At 43.1% G+C, this 17640-nt stretch overlaps 1 protein-coding gene across 1 annotated transcript in view; it reads right to left on the reverse strand.

Moving 5' to 3' along the window:
• Positions 1-17640, reverse strand: part of LOC102145519 (putative tetratricopeptide repeat protein 41) — a 72523-nt gene that overhangs the window by 33199 nt on the left and 21684 nt on the right. Inside the window, exons 5-8 of the mRNA XM_045365811.3 lie at positions 16115-16556; positions 12595-12834; positions 7843-8041; positions 6751-6929 (exon numbers count right to left, since the gene is read on the reverse strand). Coding sequence (XP_045221746.2) covers positions 6751-6929; positions 7843-8041; positions 12595-12834; positions 16115-16556 — 1060 coding nt within the window. The remainder of the gene's footprint in view (positions 1-6750; positions 6930-7842; positions 8042-12594; positions 12835-16114; positions 16557-17640) is intronic.

The raw sequence follows: 17640 nt of genomic DNA on the forward strand, positions 1-17640 counted from the left end.
TACAAACCACTACTCAATGAAATAAAAGAGGACACAAACAAATGGAAGAATATTCCGTGCTCATGGATAGGAAGAATCAATATCATGAAAATGGCCATGCTGCCCAAGGTAATTTATAGATTCAGTGCCATCCCCATTAAGCTACCAATGGCTTTCTTCACAGAATTGGGGAAAAAAAAAAAAAAACTACTTTAAAGTTCATATGGAACTAAAAAAGAGCCCACATTGCCAAGACAATCCTAAGTCAAAAGAACAAAGCGGGAGGCATCACACTACCTGACTTCAAACTATACTACAAGTCTATGGTAACCAAAACAGCATGGTACTGGTACCAAAACAGAGATACAAACCAATGGTACAGAACAGAGCCCTCAGAAATAATACCACACATCTACAGCCATCTGATCTTTGACAAACCTGACAAAAACAAGAAATGGGGAAAGGATTCCCTATTTAATAAATGGTGCTGGGAAAACCGGCTAGCCATAAGTAGAAAGCTGAAACTAGAACCCTTCCTTACTCCTTACACAAAAATTAATTCAAGATGGACTAGAGACTTAAATGTTAGACCTAAAACCATAAAAACCCTAGAAGAAAACCTAGGCAATACCATTCAGGACATAGGCATGCGCAAGGACTTCATGTCTAAAACACCAAAAACAACGGCAACAAAAGCCAAAATTGACATATGTGATCTACTTAAAGAGGCTGCACAGCAAAAGAAACTACCTTCAGAGGGAACAGACAACCTACAGAATGAGAGAAAATTTTTGCAATCTACTGATCTGACAAAGGGTTAATATCCAGAACCTACAAAGAACTCAAACAAATATACAAGAAAAAAACAAACAAGCCCATCAAAAAGTGGGCAAAGGAAATGAACAGACACTTCTCAAAAGAAGACATTTATATAGCCAACAGACACATGAAAAAATGTTCATCATTACTAGCCATCAGAGAAATGCAAATCAAAACCACAATGAGATACCATCTCACATCAGTTAGAATGGCGATCATTAAAAAGTCAGGAAACAACAGGTGCTGGAGAGGATGTGGAGAAATAGGAACACTTTTACACTGTTGGTGGGACTGTAAACTAGTTCAACTATTGTGGAAGAGAGTTTGGCGATTCCTCAAGGATCTAGAACTAGAAATACCATTTGACCCAGCCATCCCATTACTGGGTATATACCCAAAGGATTCTAAATCATGCTGCTGTAAAGACACATGCACACATATGTTTATTGTGGCACTATTCACAATAGCAAAGACTTGGAACCAACCCAGATGTCCATCAATGACAGACTGGATTAAGAAAATGTGGCACATATATACCATTGAATACTATGCAGCCATAAAAAAGGATGAGTTCATGTCCTTTGTAGGGACATGGATGCAGCTGGAAACCATCATTCTCAGCAAACTATCGCAAGAACAGAAAACCAAACACCGTGTGTTCTCACCCATAGGTGGGAATTGAACAATGAGATCACTTGGACACAGGAAGGGGAACATCACACACCCGGGCCTGTTGTGGGGTGGGAGGAGGGGGGAGGGATAGCATTAGGAGATATACCTAATGTAAATGACAAGTTAATGGGTGCAGCACACCAACATGGCACATGTATACATATGTAACAAACCTGCACATTGTGCACATGTGCCCTAGAACATAAAGTATAATAACAAAAAAAAAGTGAGCAAAGGACCTGCACAGATACTTTTCAAAAGAAGACATACATGCAGCTAACAAACATATGAAAGAATGCTCATCATCATTAATCACTAGAGAAATGCAAATCAAAACCACAATGAGATATCATCTTACACCAGTCAGAATGGCTACAAAAGTCAAAAAATAACAGATGGTGGCAAGGTTGCAGAGAAAAGGGAAGGCTCATACATTGCTGGTGGGAGTGCATATTAGTTCAGCCATCGTGGAAAGCAGTTTGGCAATTTCTCAAAGAACTTAGAATTACCATTTGGCCCAGCAATCCCATTATTGAGTATATCCCAAAGGAATATAAATCATTCTACATAAAGACACATGTACACATATGTTCACTGCAGCACTATTCATAATAGCAAAGACATGAAATCAACCTAAATGCCCACCAGTGGTAGGCTAGATAAAGAAAATATAGGTCTGGACACAGTGACTCATCTCTGTAATCGCAGCACTCTGTGAGGCTAAGGCAGGTGGGTCACTTGAGGTCAGGAATTCGAGACCACCCTGGCCAACATGGCAAAATCCCATCTCTACTAAAAATACAAAAAATAGCTGAGTGTGGTGGTGCATACCTATAGTCCCAGCTACTCAGGAGGCTGAGGTATGAGAATCACTTGAACTCAGGAGGGGGAGGTTCCAGTGAGCCAAGATCACGCCACTGCACTCCAGCCTGGGTGACAGAGCAAGACGCTGTCTCAAAAAGAAAAAGAAAATATGGTATATATACACTTTGGAATACAATGCAGCCATAAAAAAAGAACAAGATCATGTCCTTTGCAGGAACATGGATGGAACTGGAGTTCATCATGCTAAGCAAACTAACGCAGCAACAGAAAACCAAATACTGCATGTTCTCACTTATAAGTGGGAGCTAAACATTGAGTACATATGCACACAATGAATGCACATGCAACGAACAACAGATATTGGGGCCTACTTGAGGCTGGAGTGTGGGAGGAGGGTGAAGATCAAAAAACTACCTATTAAGTACTATGCTTATTATCTGGGGTGTGAAATAATCTGTACACCAAACCCCCATGACATGCAATTTACGTATATAACAAACCTGCGCATGTACTTCTGAACTTAAAATAAAGTTTATTTTAAAATGGTAAACAGATTTGAACAGACAATTCACCAAAGGAGATGTACAGGTAGCAAGTAAGTATACGTAAAGATGCTCAACATCATTTGTTACTAGGCAATTGCATATTAAACCAGTAATGAGATACCACTATACACCTATTAGAATGGCCCAAATTCAAAAAACTGACAAAACCAAATGCTGATGAGGATGCAGAGCAACAGGAACTCTCATTCATTGCTGGCGAAAATATAAAATTTTGCAGCCATTGTGAAAGACAATTTGACAGTTTCTTACAAAACAAGTATATTCTTACTATACGATCCAACAATTGTACTCCCAGATATTTACCCAATTGATTTGAAAACTTGTGGACACACAAAAACTTGCATGTAAATGTTAATAGCAGGTTTATTCACAATCACCAATAACTGAAATTATTCAAAATATCCTTCAACAAGTGAAGAATAAACAAACCATGGTAAATCCATATAATGGAATATTATTCAACAATAAAAATAAATGAAGTCTAAACCATGAAAAGACACAGAGGAACCTTAAATGCATATTAGTAATCTTCACAACGGTATATGGCTGCCCTGGTGATAGCTTAGAGAAGGACAGTGGTGGCAGAGATGGAGAAGTGAATAAGTTTGAAAAACAGGAAGTAAAAAATGTCAGGGCTCATTGATGAAATAGATTTGGGGAGGAGGTAAAGGAGAGGAAGGTGTCTAGGATGACTCCAGGGTGGGAATTTCAGAGACAGTTCCTGGGAAAGAACCTGATTTTGGAAGGATGTTCATGAGTTCAGTTTTAGACATGTTAGGTCTCAGATGTTTTGGAGACCATATCCAAGTGCAGACTTATATAGGCAATTGGATACATAGGCATCATGTCTCTGAGCACCTCCATCACTTGCTTGCACATGCCATATCTGCTCCCAGTCTGTCTCTCCTAGTCTTTGACACAGTCCAGAAATGCAACTTCAGCTAGAATTGGATTTTCTTCACCTTGATGTGGCCCAGGGCTCCTGCCAAAAACAAGAGTATCATGCCACAAGAAATCTAAAAACTAACCCAAGCCTAGAAGCTGTCTTCTAGGCTCAAAGCCCTCTCTACCGGTCATCAATCAGAGATGCAACTTCCCTAGATGAGTGCCGCAAGGAAGGACAAACCTAGGCACCAAGTAGACTGGGCAAGAAGCACCCAAGGAGATACAAGTTCAAGACTCCAAACTGCACATTGTTTCCCATCACATCTGTTATGTTTGTTATCCTCAAACCACCAGAGGGAGCCAAACTTCACGGTCCAGAGGGAAGAACTAGGAGAGAGGAATGTCAGCATTTGCCCAGACCTCTTTATTATAAAAGGAGGGCAGGGTTGAACTGGCAGGCACCTCCCAGGATGGCACACTATAAAACAGGATTTCTCCCAGAATTCTTTGAAAAAAAAAATAGTCCAGTTAAGGGTCTTACCTCCAGCAGCACCCCAGGAGGGCGAATTGATTCAGGGCTGTGTGTGGCTACATAATCATGATAAGAAAACATGTCTGGGGAGGCCCAGACAGCTGACCAGACCACTGTAATACCTCCTATGGCTATGATATGAGATTCCTGATGTAATTAAATCTTGTTCTGATGAATCTAACCAATTTCTCTATTGCTTTGGTGATAAGTACTTAACCTTGTGACTTCTACTTTCAGCAACTCACAAAGAGAGAAAAGTAAGCCCATACAGTCCTGGAAGGACTTTGGGGAGAACTCCCCCAAATGGTCATGGGCTGACTCTCCCAGCCAGGGTGGGAGGTAAGGTAAGACAGTGAACAGCTACAATAAGTAGAGAGGCTGGACCACAGCCTTGCTTTATAAAACCGGTTCAGACAGACAAAAGGAGGCCCTGGCAGAGATGAGCGAATGGATGCCAGAGGCTTCATGGAAGTAAATTCTACAGGACTTGGCCATGATTGAATCTGATGTATGTCAGAGGCAATTATGGAGGTCAGGACTCCCTGCTGAGAGGCCCCTGGGGGTCCAGAGTAACACAGACACGAACCAGCAGGATCTTAGATATTGATACAGGTTACACCACGTTTACAGAATCACCAGGAGAGCTATACGATGTTCCCCACCTAATTCTAACTCGGCTCATTTACATCCAGGAAATCTTTACACACTGAAATATTAGGTGATTGCCTCCCAGTTTCAACTCTCAGCCCCTAGCCCCTTCCATCACCATAACAACCATGCTATGATAAGCAATTGTGGCATTATCTGGAAGGACCTTTACCCCTGTTGGAGGTTCAGTCTTCCTCTGGTTACTGTTCAGCTTTCTGTGACAAACAGAACCATCCCCTCCCGCCCCCTTCCTTCCACTCCCCTGCCCCGCATCCCTAAGCACTGACACACTTCCAGATAGATCCATGTCCAGACAGATCCTGGCTGCATTCCACACACGTGTATCCTCATGAGGATTGCCTGGGTTCTTCCACGTGGATGATTGCTGGGTCAGACAAATTCCGAAATTAAATCATACACGACAATAAGGATCAAGGCAAAGTCTAGATGTTTAAGGATCAAAAGGGGTACAAATGTGGTAAAGCCCAAATCTATTCCTAACTATCTGGGAGACCTCAAGCAACTTACCTGTCTGAGACTCAGTTTCCTTAATTTCAATCAAGATATTACTAGTATTATAGCAATTTTATGAGAATTAAACAAAATGACATATATAAAGTACTTAACTCAAAGCCAGGTATATAACAAATGCTCAAAATCTGTTCTGATCACTGAACTGTAAAGCCGGAAGGATTTCATTGCCTTGTTCATTGCTGTGTCAGTGACTCCATGAGTTCATGGTCCAGGGAAGGCGCTGAGTTAATACTCGTTGAAAGAATGAATGAGGGCTATTATTCTGTTTAATAAGCCAGGAAATGCAGGATGAAAGACAGTGAGAGGAGAGAGGGCAGGCAAAGGGGCTTGCTTATGGAGAACAAAGGGAAGAAATATTAACCAAAGTGCTGTCCAAACCCAAGCCAGTAAAGCAGAAGGTCAAAGAATAGCTGTCCTCATTTTGATTGAGGACACCTTGAAGTACTGTTTTCAATACTGAGTGATGGAAAAAGTTGCTGCTACCATCAGCAGGCAGAGGGATCGTGGAAAAAACAATTTGGGAGAGAAAATCCTGAAATAATGTAGGTTTTCACCTATTTAATTTGAAGTGTTAACTGCTCACTCAGGAAAGTTGTTAATCAAGCAATAATACTCTTACTAGCTCTCATAAAAGAGGGGATGTACCTGGTACTCCAAAAAGAGGTTCAAGCTGGAAAGACAGAAGGTGCCAAGGCTGTGGTTGAAGCCACGAAAAAGTGGAGAGACAGAAAGAATGTTAAGGACAAACCCCTAAAAAAGTCATTGTGGCCTGGTGCAGTGGCTCACGTCTGTAATCCCAGCACTTTGGGAGGCTGAGGCAGGTGGATCATGAGGTCAAGAGATCAAGACCATCCTGGCCAACATGGTGAAACCCCATCTCTACTAGAAATACAAAAATTAGGTGGGCGTGGTGGCATGTGCCTGTAGTCCCAGCTACTTGGGAGGCTGAGGCAGGAGAATCACTTGTACCTGGGAGGCAGAGGTTGCAGTGAGCTGAGATCTCACCATTGTACTCCAGCCTGACGTCAAAGTGAGATTCCATCTCAAAAAAAAAGAAAAAAGAAAAAGAAAAAGAAAAAAGTCACTGCAAGCAGATAAAGAGAAGCCATTTCAAAAATAACACTTTTTCCTGATTTCTTGTCTTCCAAACTTGTTGGCTTCCGTTGTAGAAAGGAATAATCAGGGAGGTCTGTTGGATTGATCAGAATTATGTGAGGAAACAGAGAATCATAACTTTGGCCACTCTATATCCCAGCAAAATGCACTACTGAAAGATTGAGACTCACATACCTGAGAGTATACAGCTCTTCCTCATTGTATGGCACTGATCTGCTTTAATCTTGGCCGCTGAGAGTAAGTAGGCCTCAGAGATGTCATAGCCGGCCTCCAATAATACATTCCAGAAGTGAATGAGGTGCAGCCTTGTCCAGAAGCCCGGGCTTTGGATTTTTGACATAAAGTCTGTGATACTTGTGACACAATATATTAATAGATATAATTTTAGTATTTCAGGCCTTAAAGGAAGCTCTTCTATTTACCATATTTCAGTGGCCTGTTCATAAACATCTTACCTAACATATCTTTTGGAGGTCACCAGATAAATATGAGCCTTTCACTCTTCAGCAGTCAAAGCCAATTCTCCTGATCCACCCAGGAAACCCCCTCCTCTGAGAAGGCTCCCTGGGTCTACCAGGCAGAGCACCAGGCCCTCCCTCTTCTGTGCTTGCAACAGTTCGTTGCGTCATTGCTCTAGTGAGGCATTACCACCATGTATAGTAATTCTCTGGCTCCACATCTTCCCCCACTAGATGGAAAGCACCTACAGGCTTAGAGCTGTATCTGTTCACTTCTGCACCCTCAGGGCCTAGCAGGTTGTGGGAGACAGAATCGGTCATAAATAGATGTTTGCTGAATTAATGAGTAATAGGAAAAGAAGAAAGAGACAAGGAAGGGAAGGTAGGTGGGTGGGAGGGAGGGAGGGAGGAAGAAGGAAGGAAAGTAGTGTAGGGAAAAGAAGGGAATGGAAGGGAAGCAGATAGCAGGGTCTAGCAAAGCTTGCCCAATCTTTTACCCTTTTCCAGCTCTCATCCTTGCCCCCCTCTCTCTGGAATGCCACTTAACTTTGAGAGGACTCCATATAGAGTGAAGAGGAGAAATGAACACTGCAGAGCCTGATAGACCAAGGGGAGTAACCCTGGAGACCCAGCAACCACAGAAGTTGCTGCCAGAGGATAGTTCCATATGAATGAATGAATGGGTGGTTGAATGGATAAATGAATGATACAACTTGTTCAAGGGAACCATGGGTATCTAAACATAGCACCGGTAAAAGAGAAAGCTAAATCTGCCTAAATACAATGATATAAAAATGGCAAGACTTACCTAGGGCTTGAGAGAAAGCCGCACAACCCCTGCAAGCATCCACTCATTTTCATATGCCATGGCAATTCTTGATACACTCTCCAGAAAGAGGTTTGCCGCTGGAAGTATCTGATCAACACTTGGTGAAAATATGTTTTCTTGTGATTCATTGGGCTCTGAAATGAACATGGACTGCTTTCTCTGACAGGAGCGATTACACCTATTTAAACATCAATTACAGTTTAACGCCTCTGACTTTTTAGTACATGAAAATACTACAGCAAAAATATGACAACTCTGTGGCTGTAATTAGAGAAATAAAAGTCAAGGTAGCTGGAAAAAAATTGTATCTCATACATCAGTCTGAATTTACCAAAGAATTTGTTCTAGTTACGCTTGCTGACCTAGAATTAGAGAAGTTTGTGGGCATGTTGATTTCCCATGTTAAGTCTTTCCCCTCCCCCAAGGAAACATTTTCAACCTACTTTTCTACTTTAAATATACACTATGGTTACTGCTTAAATAAGCACTTTTGAACATTTGAGAGTGTGCATTTTGGAGAAGTTAAGCCATTGCCTGGATCTCATATGAGCCAAGGGGTAGCTGGCAAACAAATGGCAAATTTGATATTGGAGCCAGGATTACTATATCTTCATTTCCAAAGAGAAATGGTTCCAGTAGATCATACTGCCCAGACATAAGCTTCTCAAAAACAAAAGCATTTGTTTAACTAAATCCTGGTGATCTCTAACCTTGAAAACTAAAATAGAAGTATTTTTAAATTTTCTGCTTGTCACTTTTTCTTGCAAGATAATGGAACACACAGCTAGGTGGCACACCAAGCCCAGTTCTTCGTAAAAACTCTAACCAAAGGGGAACTCACTGTTTAAACAACCATTCTTCAATTCCATTACATGATTTCCAGGTCACCCACCCATATGGAGAGACCCCGTGCTATCTGGTCTAAAGTGTGCAGATGTGCCCAGACGGCAAGTGCAGTGCCTAACAGGCCCCTGCAAGAAAAAAAAAACTCCTCTCCTCCACTGTGTGTGGCAAAACTATGTGTGTGGTTATAAATCAGGCAAGTGGGGTGGGAATGAGGGAGAAAAAGAACTGGCATAAATAGTACCTGGGTTCAAGATCTGGAGAGTTAAACACAATACGTAAAGTATGGAAAACATTTTCATAGAAAATGCAGCATTTAATTTAAAATAACCTCATGAGGAGGATATAGATATATATTCCCATATGGCAAAATCAGAGAGACAGGTGACTTACCCCTGGTCAGCACATGACCAGTAACTGCAGAAGTAGCAATCCAACCTTCTGGTTTAACGGCATTGCTCCTCCAACTACACATATGATGTGAGGAATGGTTTGAGCCCAGCATCATCTTTCCATACACAGTGCAGCACTCAATGATAGGCTAAATGGCCACTGTTTATGTAGTGCTAGATTGGTGGGCTAGATTATGCTGTACTGATAGACAACCCCCAATCTCAGTAGCTTAAAAGAGCAAAGATCTATCACAGGTTGGAGACTGGGAACCCCAATCCAGGTCTCCTCCCTGTGGAACTGACAGAGCAGTCGCCGTCTTGAATGTTGCCAGTGGCCACTTAGTCACAAGGCCCCACCCAACAAGGGGGGGCCAGGAAGTGTTTTCCATGGTGGGAGGGGGAGGGGGGCTAGAAATATTGGCATTTGGCTCAAATGGCCACCACTAGTGCTTATTGTAGTGCCAGATCCTGTACCTTACATGAATTAGCATTTTAATACCCTCAAGGCAAATACTGTTATCCCTATATTGCAGGTGAAAAACTGAGTCTTACAGAGGTAAGTAAGCACCTCGCGTCAGGTCACGCCAGTTCTGTCCAACTCCAAAGCCACTGCTCTCCACAAGAAATCATTTCTAGTAAGATGCCGTGGTGATTTCCAGAAGGAGGGAAGGTGGGTTCTGTTTGCCAAACAGCATGCAGACCTGAGCATGAGATGAGGACAGGGACAGGGAGCGATGAGGCTACTCATGTTCCAGAGACCACGGTGCTGTGTACAGGTGACTCATACCTTCTCTCCTGTGCTCAGCCCTCCAGCTCCTGATTCCAGGCAGATACTGGAGGCTGAGGTTTAGTACTGAGTCTCAAAACAATAGAGATGAAAGCCGCTAGAAACAGCAGATCCAAAAAACCAGCAGCCAGGCATACCTGCACATTCATTCAGTAAACATCTATTCAGTAAAACTAGAACGGGTCTCAGGGAATTCAGACTTGCTTGAGGGTGCCTGAGATCTTTAGGCTCACATAATTCAAGAACACCAGTTGATTTTTTATCGTATTTATTTAAAAATTTGCAGCCGGGCGAGTTGGCTCATGCCTGTAATCCTAACACTTTGGGAGGCCAAGGCGGGTAGACTACCTGAGGTCAGGAGATCGAGACCAGCCTGACCAACATGGAGAAACCCCGTCTCTACTGAAAATACAAAATTAGCCGGGAGTGGTGGCACATGCCTGTAATCCCAGCTACTCAGGAGGCTGAGGCAGGAGAATCACTTGAACCCAGGAGGCAGAGGTTGCAGTGAGCTGAGATGGCGCCATTGCACTCCAGCCTGGGAAACAAGAGTGAAACTCTGTCTCAAAAAAAAAAAAAAAAAATTGCATCTGAACACTTCAAAGCTGGCAATGTGGATTGGTTTGACCAATAACCACTGCTTGATCCTTACAAATAAATTCTGTAACGAAAACCAAATGTGGCTATCATGATCAGTATTAACAAGACATAATGGCCTATAGGCAATAGAGGAGCATTTCTCAGCTTTGCAGCTCTCCTTTGCCCTATTCCTTTGCAGCCACACTAATATGCATGCATATGTGTATGCACACATGTGTGCAACATACAAAGTGTGTAAGACCAAACGATCCTCAGTTTTAGTAACAGAAAAGAGGCTGCTCCATCACAGCCTAGAGGTCAAAGGGTCTCTCTAGGTTAGCCAATTTATGGTAGGAGTAATTTAGGTTACGAATTGACTATAATGCTAGACAGGCCATTAATTTCACAGGCAAAATGGATGCAGATGCATGTGACTAAAAGAGACCAGCTTACCTCAAAATGATTGATATGACATTTGGACAAGAGTCAAGAAAGAGAGCCCTTTACAACAACAATAACAACAACAACAACAACAACAACGAACCCAACATAGTGGATTCAAGTACTACAGTTCTGGCTTTTGGATATTTTCCATCATTGGAGGATGGGCTTATTTCTCTTGCCCAGGCCACATGGAGGTGAATTACTGCTATTACAATTCCTAATGCTATTCACAGCCTGATTCTGCAGCATGACAATTTTTTTTTTTCTGACAGTAGTGAATACTGTCAGCAGTGCTTTATATGTAGGTACACACTGCAGCAAATGGGGTGCAATTCACACCCAGAATTTTAACAACCACACCATGACACTTTAGTCCCTGCACCACCAAGGGTATGACTGCTCGCAGGGAAATGGAGAAACTGAGCACACTGCAAACCATCACACAGCAAGTGAACAGAAGAGTGCCCATAAATCTAAGAGCATCCTCATTCCTAGGCCTGCTCTCTCCTCCACATCACATAACTTGAGATAGTGGGAATGATTACAATGTAGGAGGGAAACAGTATAAACGATTTGTTAAAAAGGAAAGTAAAAAAGAACATAGTAAAGTTAAAAAGAAATTTGCATGAGCTTGGAATCTTCCCGGTGACTGTGATTTAAAGACTTTTCAAGTCCTTAGAGCTGAAGTGCTCTATGCAAGTAACTGACAAACAGTGCTCTGCTCCTAAGTCAGGTGTCTGTGACTGCCAAAGTTTCCTGGGTGCAGCCCTGCAATCCTTTTCAGTAGGGGATACGAATTCTATTTCAGAATTAGAGAAGAGTTGAGAGGCTGTGGCAGGCAGATCACCTGAGGTCAGGAGTTCAAGACCAGGCTGGTCAACATGGTGAAACCCCATCTCTACCAAAAAAATACAAAAGTTAGCCAGGCATTGTGGTGGGTGCCTGTAATCCCAGCTACTAGGGAGGCTGAGGCAGGAGAACCGTTTGAACCCAGGAGGCAGAGGTTGCAGTGAGCCAAGATCACAACATTGTACTCCAGCTTGCGCAACAAGAATGAGACTCAAAAAAGAAAAAAAGAAAAAAAGAAAGAAAAGAATTGGCGCAGAGACAGAATCTATTTACCTCTTCTTTGTTAGTGTCAGAACACCACCTTGGTTTGGGGTAGCAATGCACCAAGTCGAAACCTCCACCCCCAGCTTCCCTCATATCTAGCTGTAGCCAACTAATGAAGTTCTGAGTCAAAGACACTTAAGGGGAAATGTTGGTATGAAATTTCCAGAAAAGCTCCTTAAAAGAGCAGCAAGGCCTTCTTCCTCCCTTCCTCCTTCCTGATGGCTGGAGCTCCAGCAGCCATCCAATGAGGTGGCCTTGAGAATGCATGCAGTGTAGTGAATCAGGGACACAGAAGGAGCTGGGCCCTAGGTGACTCTGTGGAGCCAACAGAGCAGCTCAGGACTGCCTGTTCCCAGAAGTCTATTATAGGAGAGAACAAACCCCAGCCATTGAAGTCAGGTCTCAGTTACTCATAATCAAGTACAAACCCTAACATATAACCATTTTCATACATGTCTATGGATTTGTTTCTATGGGAAAAATCCCAACTACAAGGCTTCCCTTGTATGTAGCTCCTGCTTTCCCTTAACCCCTTCACCAGCAGGTATTTCCACAGACCCAAGCCTTACTTACCAAGAAGCTTGTGCTCCACTGCACTTCTCAGGGACTGGTGCCAGAAATACAGAAGGCCATTGGGCTTCTCCTGGACCCACTGTTTGGTGGCATTGCGGAAGGCAGCCCAGTGCAAGGTGGCCACTTTGCAATGATTCCTGTAGCCCAGCATGTCCAAAAGCTGGAGTAGCTCATCCTCAGCCAAGCCACCATGCGACAGGCACAGTAAGCACAGAGCATCGGCTACCCAGCCATCCAGCCCTGCGCAGGCAACACGATGATGACAAGAATAAGAGCTAACATGAGCCAGGTATCTTTCCAAATGTTTTATATGATTCAACAACCTTCTTTTTCAATCATCCTATAGGAAATACTATTATAGCCCCTGTCAAATGAGGAAAATGGAGCATAGAGAACTGAAATAACTTACCCAAGGTCACACAGAAATAAAGGCAGAACTGGGATTTGAACCCAGATAGCCTGGCTCCAGAGCCCACACATACTGTTAACCATTAAGCTATCGTTCATTGTCACAACGAACACACCCAGAGCTCTGGTTACACACTGGCAAGCTTGCTCATTATTACACCGAGCATTTCTGCCTAGCAGTCTTTATTAAGGTTTTCCAACACCTAATTTGCATTTAAGGCTGTGAGTGGTTTTTCTGTATGATTGTTCTACTGTTAAACACAGTCACAGACATCACTGAAGCCAGCTCTTCATTACCCACCTGACCCTTAGATTTTTCCACTATAGCTGGACCTCCTTCTGGCTTTATGATCAACCGACTATAAAGAGATCCTTCAGACCATTCAGAGAAATGGTAACGCATAGTCTGCCACTCTGACTTTATCTCCCATGCTAGGACTGGGGAATGAGCCCAAATTACCTGCAATGTTGAAGCAAAGGCAGAGCTGTGCAACCCCAGTCAGTCACGCTTCCCTGAGGTTGGCCTTAGCACTTTTTTTTTTTTTAGACAGGGTCTCAGTCTGTCACCCAGGCTGGAGTGCAGTAGCACAATTATGGTTCACTGTAACCTCAACCTCCTGGGCTCAGGCAATCCTCCCACCTCAGCCTCCTTAGTAGCTGGGACTATAGGTGCATGTCATCAGGTCCGACTGATTTTTTGTATATTTTGTAGAGACAGGGTTTCCCCATGTTGCCCAGCCTGGTCTCGAACTCCTGGGCTCATGTGGTCCACCCACCTTGGCCTCCCAAAATGCTGGAATTAGAGGTGTGAGCCACTACACCCAGCTGGCCTCAGTTTAACCAAGCTCTTCCTGCACCTGTGGCTGAGCTCCCTGGGCCTCAGTGGGGGTGGATGGGCAGAGCTGGGGGGTGGAGCAGTCTTTGATGGGGAGGAGACCCAGGCTTTCCTGCACAAACCTGGAGATGGAGGGCAACACAGCCACAGGCCACTTTGCCTGAGTGACTATTCTAAGGGCACAGAGAACTAGTTTCTACCTCCTTGTAGGAGCAGGAGGGCGCAGTAAATTTGAAGTCAATTTTCTTTACAGAAATACAAATTGTAGAGAAAAAAACCAGGGCAGGACAATATGTTGCACCAATCAATGTGTCTTTCTTTTTCTTTTTTTTTTTTTTTTTGAGGCGTCCCGCTCTGTCGCCCAGGCTGTAGTGCAGTGGCACGATCTTGGCTCACTATAACCTCCACCTCCTGGGTTAAAGCAATTCTCCTGCCTCAGCCTCCTGAGTAACTGAGATTATAGGCACGTGCCACCACACCCAGCTAATTTTTGTATTTTCAGTAGAGGCAGGGTTTTGCCATGTTGCCCGAGCTGATCTCAAACTCCTGACTTCAGGTCACCTCAGAATCCCAAAGTGCTCGAATTACAGGCATGAACCACCATGCCCAGCTGTGTCTTTCATTCCAAGTATTTTCTATTTCTCACCCCCACTTCCCCATCCCTGCTCTATTCTTAACTCACTGACCTTAAGAGACTGTTATAGCAGAGATAAAGAGAGAAAAACTCAAGTTTCAAAATAGACTTTTGAAGTTCATGGCGGTGACAATGGCTTGAGGGAACAAATTTTGACTCTCAAAAGCCTGATTGTTGAGTATCATAAAAATACATTCCTGGAGCCAGGCAAGGTAGTAGCACACCTGTAATCTCAGCTACTCAGGAGGCTGAGGCAGGAGGATCCCTTAAGTTGGAGGCCAGCCTGGGCAACATAGTGAGACCCTAGATTAAAAAAAAAAAAAAACTCGTAACACATGGAATAAATTTTTTTTATGACAAACGATAAACTCAGATAAGTCCAGGATGATCTAAAGAGGATTTTTCCCCCCACTCAGGAGGAAAAGCATTTGTGAAACTGAGAAAGTATAGGAGAGAATCAGAGAGGAGAACAAGACTCAAGCAGAGCACAGAAGTTGGCAGAGGAGAGAGGACCCTCTGTTAGGATGTGGCCCCTGTCAGCCAGAAGCCACAGAGATCCAGCAACCTGAGAACAGATGGGCACACGGGTATCCTAGAGGAAGCCAGAAGTGCAGAGAAGTCAACATCTGTGGGCCATGGAGACCATGGAGACCAGCAAGGACAGAGGACAACCAAGGCCACCTAGCACCCAGGCCCTTAGATCTCAGATCAACCCAAAGGAGACACGGGAAGGCCACAAATCCTCCCCCAACTGAGAAAATCCTGAGCTCACTGAAAACAAACCATACTGATGGAATTAACCTGAATGGACTGGATGAGGTATCTGCCATTAGCAGGCCTGTGGGCTCAGAAGAGAGACACATTGACTTATAAAAACAAGAAAGCTCCATTTCTTACATTCTTGGAGAATGTGACTGAAATTTATGTCTAACACAGTTCTCCTTACAGCCAACACACAGAGTCCTTTAGAGGAGGCAAATTTGGCAAATAAAAATACAGGATGCTCAGTAAAATATAAATTTCAGATAAATAATAAATTAATTTTTAGTGTGAGTATGTCCTGTGTAATATTTAGGACATTCTTATACTGAGAATTATTTGTTATTTATCTATAATTCAAATAATTGTTAGCATAGGTATGTCCCGTGCAATATCTGAGACATACTTCTACTAAAGATTATTTGTTGTTTATCTGAAATTCAAATTTCATTGGGCAGGCCGGGCATGGTGGCTCACGCCTATAATCCTAGCACTTTGGGAGGGCGAGGCAGGTGGATCACCTGAGGTCAGGAGTATGAGACCAGACTGGCCAACATGGTGAAACTCTGTCTCTACCAAAAATACAAAAAATTAGCTGGGTGTGGTGGCGGGTGCCTGTAATCCCAGTTACTCGGGAGGCTGGGACAGGAGGATCTCTTGAACCCAGAGGTTGCAGTGAACCAAGATCGTGCCACTGCACTCCAGCCTGGGTGACAGAGTGAGACTCTATCTCAAAAAAAAAAAAAAAAAAAAAAATTTCATTGGGCATCCTGTGTTTTCTCAGACAACCCTGTCCCTAGAGTCCCCTTCCCTGTGCAGGAGTCCACCACACATCTTTCTCCCTGTGGACTCCCACAGAGTTGTCAACAATGGCCAAGGCCTACCTTCTCCTGAAGCCACAGTGTCTGAATTTGACCTTTTTGGTTGAAAAGTCCAACTGTAGTCTTCAATCCAGCGTTTGAGAACCAATTCCCAGAGCTCCTGAACAGAGACAGCCTCCAAGTACTCTTTCATACAGTGAAACTCATTGCGGTAGATTCTACATTCTTTCAATTCATTGGCTAGGATTGTGAGTTTTAAAGGACTCAGGTCTGGTTTTTTCCTCAAAGACTGTCTGCTGTGTTGGAAGGGGTCCATGTTGGGAATGGAGAGATGCTTTCTAAAGATGTTTAATTTTGTTTCTTCATCTCCTGTGCTAATGAGTTCCACTGTCCTCACATCCGGGCGGGCACACAATGACTTGTAGGACAGGCTGGAAGAGACGGTGCTCATGATAAATTTGCAATGAGGGGAGAGTGAGTGTGGCAGCCAGGAGAAATCTTTCGCCTGATGGAGAGAATCAAAGATATTTGAAAACATTAAAGACTTTAAAATTACTTTGTTGATGGTTTTTCAACTTAGAGTAGGTACAATATAGGGAGTAAGTATAGAATAAGGGTTGGAGTGAAGGCTATAAATAGTAACTTGAATTGCAAGCATTAAGTGCTAAGAAAATATCAAGTCACACTCAATAGAACCGTATTTGACTCGTGTCAGTTATGAATTTGATTGTGCAAATGTGAACTCTAAAAAGAGGTTCTTAGGAGCAAGTAATTTAATAAAATCACCCACTTTTGAAGACTGACCTACAGGAATAAGCAGAGGAAACTGGAGAGCGCAATTGGAACCATTCAGTTGAAAAAGAGGATGTTATTTTATGCTGAGAAGTTGCCACTTGGTGCAGCAATACTATCACGAGTTAAATCATTTTATTTTGGAACAAAATAAATACCTAATAAGATCAATCTTTTCTCAATTCCTTTAATAGCCTTTCCCACAATACCTCTTTGCCCAATAACACCAACCATCACATACTCACTCTGAGCCAGGCACTGTGTTGAATGTGTCTGTAGGTACTAACTGTATTAATTACGGTTTTGAATTTCTGCATCTTAGGATTATTTAACATTCCTCAGGACCTTACACATCCAGCCCTTCCCAAGGCTAGCTAACTCCTGGGGGTGGTGGACAGCCTGCCTGGAATCTGCCTTTAGCGTGCAGATCTAACTCATACAACAACCCTGCCCTAAATCAACCCAGGGCCAGGTACCAGACAACTAGAGGCAGCCTCTGTGCCCAAAGCCCATCAAAATTATTCAAATTAAGCCTGGGCAACATAGGGAAAACTCATCTGCACAAAAACACTTTTTTTTTTTTTTAGTTAGCTGGGCATGATGGCTCATACCTACAGCCTGCAGTCCCAGCTACTTAGGAGGCTGAGGTGGGAGGATGGCCTGAACCCGGGAGGTAAAGGCTATGATTGCCATGATTGCACCACTGCACTCCAGCCTTAACTACAGAGCAAGATGCTATCTCAAAAATAAATAAATAAATAAAATAAAAATAAAAAATTCAAATTAGCCAACCCTAA

Source organism: Macaca fascicularis, chromosome 11, assembly GCF_037993035.2.
Source record: "Macaca fascicularis isolate 582-1 chromosome 11, T2T-MFA8v1.1".
In the NCBI taxonomy this organism is placed as follows: domain Eukaryota; kingdom Metazoa; phylum Chordata; class Mammalia; order Primates; family Cercopithecidae; genus Macaca; species Macaca fascicularis.